Source organism: Galeopterus variegatus, unplaced genomic scaffold (genome assembly GCF_000696425.1).
Source record: "Galeopterus variegatus unplaced genomic scaffold, G_variegatus-3.0.2 Scaffold9740, whole genome shotgun sequence".
In the NCBI taxonomy this organism is placed as follows: Eukaryota; Metazoa; Chordata; class Mammalia; order Dermoptera; family Cynocephalidae; genus Galeopterus; species Galeopterus variegatus.
The window spans coordinates 48430-54233 of record NW_007735851.1 but is presented as its reverse complement, the minus strand read 5'-3'; the positions used below and the strand labels follow the sequence as shown (position 1 = coordinate 54233).

The following is a 5804-nucleotide window of genomic DNA, read 5'->3' as shown; positions in this document are numbered from 1 at the left end:
CATAAAGAATCCTGAGAACTTGATCTTCTTTGTAGCATGACTAGCAAGATTAATTGTGAGCTAACTCTTTGATTCTAATAACTTGACCCACAATAATTGACTGTGATTCTAAAGTAAGCTGTTAATTATCTTATTTGCAAGGCTAGTTCTGTTATTTGTGACAAATTTTGGTAGGAACTTCTCGATGGAAGTGACAGATTTTCTTTTAATTTTCTATTAAATGAATATAAGAAACTGACAAATTGGTTTTTCAGATTTTGACATCTCAAAAGAATCAGTTTTATTTTTTTAAAGAGGAGACGCATTACACCCAAGCATGCATTAAAAAGCTATAAAACCAGAAGAAGCTTGCCATGGGATGGATCATTAAGAACAATCTCAGAAATAGATGGAATGGATGTGGGCTTAGCAGTTGCTATCGTGGATGATTCGGCACTTCAGGAGCTTGAGATAATTGTCAATCTTATGTGAATCTCTGCGTAGGCAGTGCAGTAGGTTATAGAAAGCAAAAAGGCGGGAGTCTTCATCAGCCATCTGCAGGGAAGGAAGTCCTGACCAGACAGAGTAGACCTCATTTTCTTTGATTCCAGGATGAACCTAATCATCAAAAAGATAGTGACTTATTATTCATATTATTAGTATTTGCATATTCATGTTCTTCTAATTATTGAATTAAGATTTGGGAAAGATATAGGGATATGAAATTTTAGCCAATGGCATGGATTTTTATATATATGGGCCAGTATATCAGAAATCTATTAGGAATCTAATGACTAGAAGCAGAATGCATGTATAAGTTTTTCTGACTTGTAAGTAATCACTGATGAAGTATGTTTTTGCAGGAGTAGATCAACAGAGAACCAGAGAGTTCTATTTGAATATAGACATTGATTTGATCAAGGGACCTTGGAGGAGCTAGCTTCAGTTCTCTAACTTAAGTAACTATTTTATTTCCCGAATCTTGTCCCTGATGCACCGTTTGTACTTTATTTCTTCTGACAGTTTACTTTTTTTCACACTTTGAACCAAATCCATTCTCCATGTAGTGTAAGTACCACAAACTTTAGAAACGATAAGGATTGTACTTGATGTTTTAAGGTACAGGTAATATAGTGATGCTTGAGAGTAAGAAGATCTGTTGAAGTAGTCGGGAGACTTTCATTCCGCCCAAAACAGATATACCCCATCCAAATTTCTATGAGAAAGAGCTGATTTTGGGGGGGTTCCTGGGGTAGGAGGCTCTGGAAAAAGCACCTGTAAGAAAGGGGTGCTGGCAGCAACCTCTTATGGTGAAGGCTGTGTGGTAGGGTTGGAGGCATGACCGTGATAAAAAGATGCTGAGCCACGTGAAGAGGGGGCATCATGTATCTTCATGCTTTATTAGCCTTTGCAAACTGAGAATTCCCAGAGATCTTGGAGACTAAGTAACCACCTTGGCAATATTAGGGATGTCAGATAGTTTGGAAAGCCACTAGGTACAAATCTGGGATCATTGTTGACCCTAACTTGCTAAACTTTTGCCTATTAAGTAAGAATATTCTTTAAGTCTGAGATTCCTCATTATTGGAAGTTAGAGTATGTGTGTATTTGTTGTCTTGCTTTATGTTTGTATTTTATTTTTGTATTTTGTATTTTTGGTGTTTGAGCCCTAAGACAGAATTTACCATGCCAGGGATAATAATATGAACAAGAATAAAAAAGTAAATAAGTGGTAGAAAAAAACAACAGAAAATGAAGTATTATAGAGCAAATTAGTGACTTCAGAAAGTAGGCTCTTAGTGATGAAGAAAATAACTTGAAAATCAAGGTGTTTATTTCACACATTCCAGGGTTAAAATGTGTTTTAGGTTTGTGTGGATATATTTTTCTCCCATGAAAATGACAAAAATGACACATGATAATGTATACTTAGTACACAAAAAGATAAATATCAAATTGCTTCTGTTCTTATTCCTATAATCATATATTTTTCTTTAGATGATGATACATCATTTCTGAGAGCTTCAGAAAGCTCTTTAGATGTTATCTCACTAATGTTGAAATTATTCCATCAGAATGGAGTTATATATTGCAAATACTGACTCAACCCCAAAATGACATATTATTTGAGGAGATTAAATGCAATGATATGAGTTTTGATTTTGGAGCCCCAAGCAAAACAAAATTTAGGATGAGGTGACTTTCTATAATTACAAAGTAAAGAACATTCCAGAAAAGATACACTCCTTTCTTTTGTGACTGCCTGAAATCTCATGCTTGTAGGACAACATTGATGCCATGGCCTCATCTTTTCAATCTCTTTCCCTCCCTGAGAAGTAGATGCAGCAGTTGGGGATATGGAGGAATGGGGAACTTTCCAATCTCATTTGGATTTTCTCCTTGTTTCTCTCCTACTCTTGTCCTCTGGTGAGGGAGAAAAGAGAAAGAATCTGACCAGGATTTCAATAGCAGGTGTCCTGGGATACTTCGGATTAAACATTTATCTTGCATATTCTATTCTTTCCCTTGGTTTTCTTTCCCTTGAAAATTTTTAATATCTGTCCTCAGGAAGGGACAAGCCTTTGGTGGATTTGTGTATAGTGTAAGGAAGGCTGCACCTGTCATTTGTCACAGTAGGATTCTAAGATTCATTTACATTAGAATCTGTTGCTATGCATGATGAGGCTTTTGCTTTGTTTAATAGTAGTCAAGAATATAATATGCCTAAATTTCATTCTTGCAAACTTAGATTTCTCATTACAGAGGTCTCCTCTTCCACTAATGACAAAAACAGAGAAGGATCAGGAGGCTGCTCACCTGGCCGACTATCTTCTCCATGCCCTCAAGAAGTCGTTTGTTTTGTTCCTCAATCTCTATGGCTCTTGATAGGATAGCATCGGGGGCTTCTTGCATACCACGCACTTCTGTGACGAGATGGTACAGAGGGTCGTTCCAGGAGCGCAACACCCTGAGTACCAGGTTCAGAAGGTCTTCGTACTAAACAGCCATACAGAACAATTGCATTAAAATAAGCAAACTATAATGGTGTTAGTTACATGTGATTTTTACTCAAAGAGGCTGAACTAAAACATCTCTTTGTTATTCCAACATGCTTGTAAAAATATTATGTAGGTGACAGAAGTTGTAGAAATGTAAAATTAAACTATTGGCCAACACTTTGCTATGATTAGAAAAAATAATTAGGCTTATTTAAATAACTTTTTAAAATGAAAGTTCTAGTTGACCACATGAATTTTGTTTCTCCTCTGAAATTCTACCATTGGCTCACTCAGTGAGATCTTTTATATTTGATCTCTTTGCTTGTCCATGGGGAGAAACTAAAGTTTTGCTGGAACATGAGTAGGTGCGTGTAATATCTGACTCAGGAGAGAGAGATTCAACCAGTGTCAGCGACAGGGGGCTCAGATCAGATCATTTTCACCCAAGGATTCATTCATGCTAATGAATGAAATCGTTCATTAATATAGTCACTTGTGGTTTGGAGTTTTATTTTAGGATGTTGGAACAAAGAGACAACAAAGAAGACATGGCATGCACGGACAAGCCTGCCTTAATTCATACGACCCCCTACCCCATGCTGCTAGCAGAGCAGTCGATTTTGTTGGTGTTTGCAGGTGAATGAAAAGGCACAGCATTTTCTTTAGTAAGAGCACCCATGGAATTCGCAATGGCGATTTGGCCCTCTAGGTTATGTTTACTACCAGGATTGTACATGAAACTCCAAATATCTGATTAGCTCTGATTTAAAACATTTGCTCTGTTGATGTCCATGAACTAATCTAGTGATAAGGAACATGAACAGGAGAGGAGAAATGAATGGACATTGTATGGACACAGGTGCCAGGACATGAAGGGAAGGAGCTGTGAAGGGTGCAGGCAGTAAAGTGGACGGTGGGATGGTTTTGCTGGGAGGAGTGTGGCACAGCGATTCAGGGAGAGGGCTCAGAAACGGATGGAGCCCAGGCTCCCTGCTCACTAGTCACGTCCATACCCTCTCTGAGCCTCTGTTTTCTCATCACAGTGAGTGCAACAAAGGTACCTTGTGCTGTAGGATTTGGGGAGGACTAAATACAATAATGCACATAAAGATTTTTGAGAAGTGTCTGGCAAGGTTGTAGTTCTCAATGCATGTTATTTCCTCCTCTTCATCCTCCTTCTCTTATTATTATTATCATAATTATTATTAATGAGCATAAAGAACAGATAGAATGCTGGTGCCACTAATAAAATTGTGAAGGGAGAACAGACGGTATTTGTGGGGGGGTATTATATATGTGAATATGTTTGTCTTAAATCATGTTAAGACTGTGGTTATGGCAGGAAATCAGAAATGGGAGTATAACAGTAAAAAATTGGAGCTGAGAGAAATGATTTGGGCTTGAGATGCAGACTTGGTTGTCATCAGAACAGAGGCGATATTTTACAGGAATTGCTTGTGGGGAGGGGCTGCTTTTAATTAAGAAGCAGGAGAGGGCAGAGGTGCCAGTGAGGAATGAAGAAGCAGGTGTCAGAGAAGCAGAAGCAGAACCAGAAGGAGAGCCTTGAACGTCCAGAAGAGATGGTGCCCACCGGTGCAGTGGTTAGTAATGAAAAACACTTCTTGGAGTCACTAGTGACATGTAATACCTAAAACTGCATTTGCTTTTCTTACATATATGCGAATGTGCATCTATTTATCCATGGAGGTCAATTCAGTTCAAACTGTCATACAGCATAATATGTATGATCCTGGGTACAAGGCATTGGTGAATAATGTCATCTGCGTGGGCAATTTATAAATGCGCTATTTAGTTTGCTGCTACTATCTTTCCTTAGCATTTGATCTTACTCAGAATTCTTCAGCTACATAATGTAGTTTTTCTTTGATTGCATATTCTTCCTCCATTTTTCTCTGCATGTGTAATTACCATCACCTATTACAATGCCTCTACTAACCTACAGCATGGTAATACCAGAGTACTGCCTCAGTTGTTTTGGTGAAAAACCTGGATAATAGACTCACATGGATCTGCTGGGCTTGCTCCTTGTCTTCTGGCGTAGAGAGGGAGGAAGTGTGGCAGCTGTTGATAGCCTTGGTGATGAAGCCCCGGCCCTGGGCATACCGTTTATCCTGGAAATGAGGAAGCAAACTTAATTAGTTAGGGTTGCTTGGGCATTGAATAAATGAACCCAACCAGAATATTAATACATTGGCTAGGTGGGTACTTTTTTAAAAATCAGAGCTACATAAAAATTGAAACTAAAGAATGAAGAAAGTAACATTTTTGCCTATTTTGCTTTTCAATATTTCTATAAAGTCATTTTTTTTTTCATATAACTTTCCTAAATTCCAGCCTCTTCTCTTTTTGGGGATTCCCTTGTTGTTTACTTTCATCCTGCTCCCAAGTTACTATTTGAAAAGCAAACACTAAAAATAGCAAAAATATGAAACAGTAAATGTTTTATTAAATATCATCTTTCTTCAGTATTTGAGCCAAATGCCACAGTGCATATGTATCTGTATTTAGCCATTACATCTCTTGACTGTGGGTCCAAATTGATATGCTTCCCCTAATAGGCATTATAAAATTATAACTTTTCTTTGACTAACTCTGAGTCCATACACCTGAACCTTACCAAGTTCACCATAAATACAGAATAAAACTTTGCTGATCATGACAGGATGTCAGAAAAATAGGTGGTAAGATTTTAGGAAATATAAAACAATGAACTGAGAATAAGAATGGAAAAAAAATTAGCTAATACATGGACAAAGAAAAACTAAGCTTTAGCCATAGTTGTGAAAGTTTAAAGAGATTTATTAG

The 5804-nt window shown here is 37.5% G+C and overlaps 1 protein-coding gene across 1 annotated transcript in view; it reads right to left on the bottom strand.

Moving 5' to 3' along the window:
- Window positions 1–248: 248 nt before the first annotated feature.
- Window positions 249–5804, bottom strand: part of PRL (prolactin) — a 7075-nt gene continuing 1519 nt past the window's right edge. Inside the window, exons 2-4 of the mRNA XM_008593845.1 lie at window positions 5003–5110; window positions 2797–2976; window positions 249–597 (exon numbers count right to left, since the gene is read on the bottom strand). Of these exons, the coding sequence (XP_008592067.1) occupies window positions 406–597; window positions 2797–2976; window positions 5003–5110 (480 nt within the window). The 3' untranslated portion in view covers window positions 249–405. The remainder of the gene's footprint in view (window positions 598–2796; window positions 2977–5002; window positions 5111–5804) is intronic.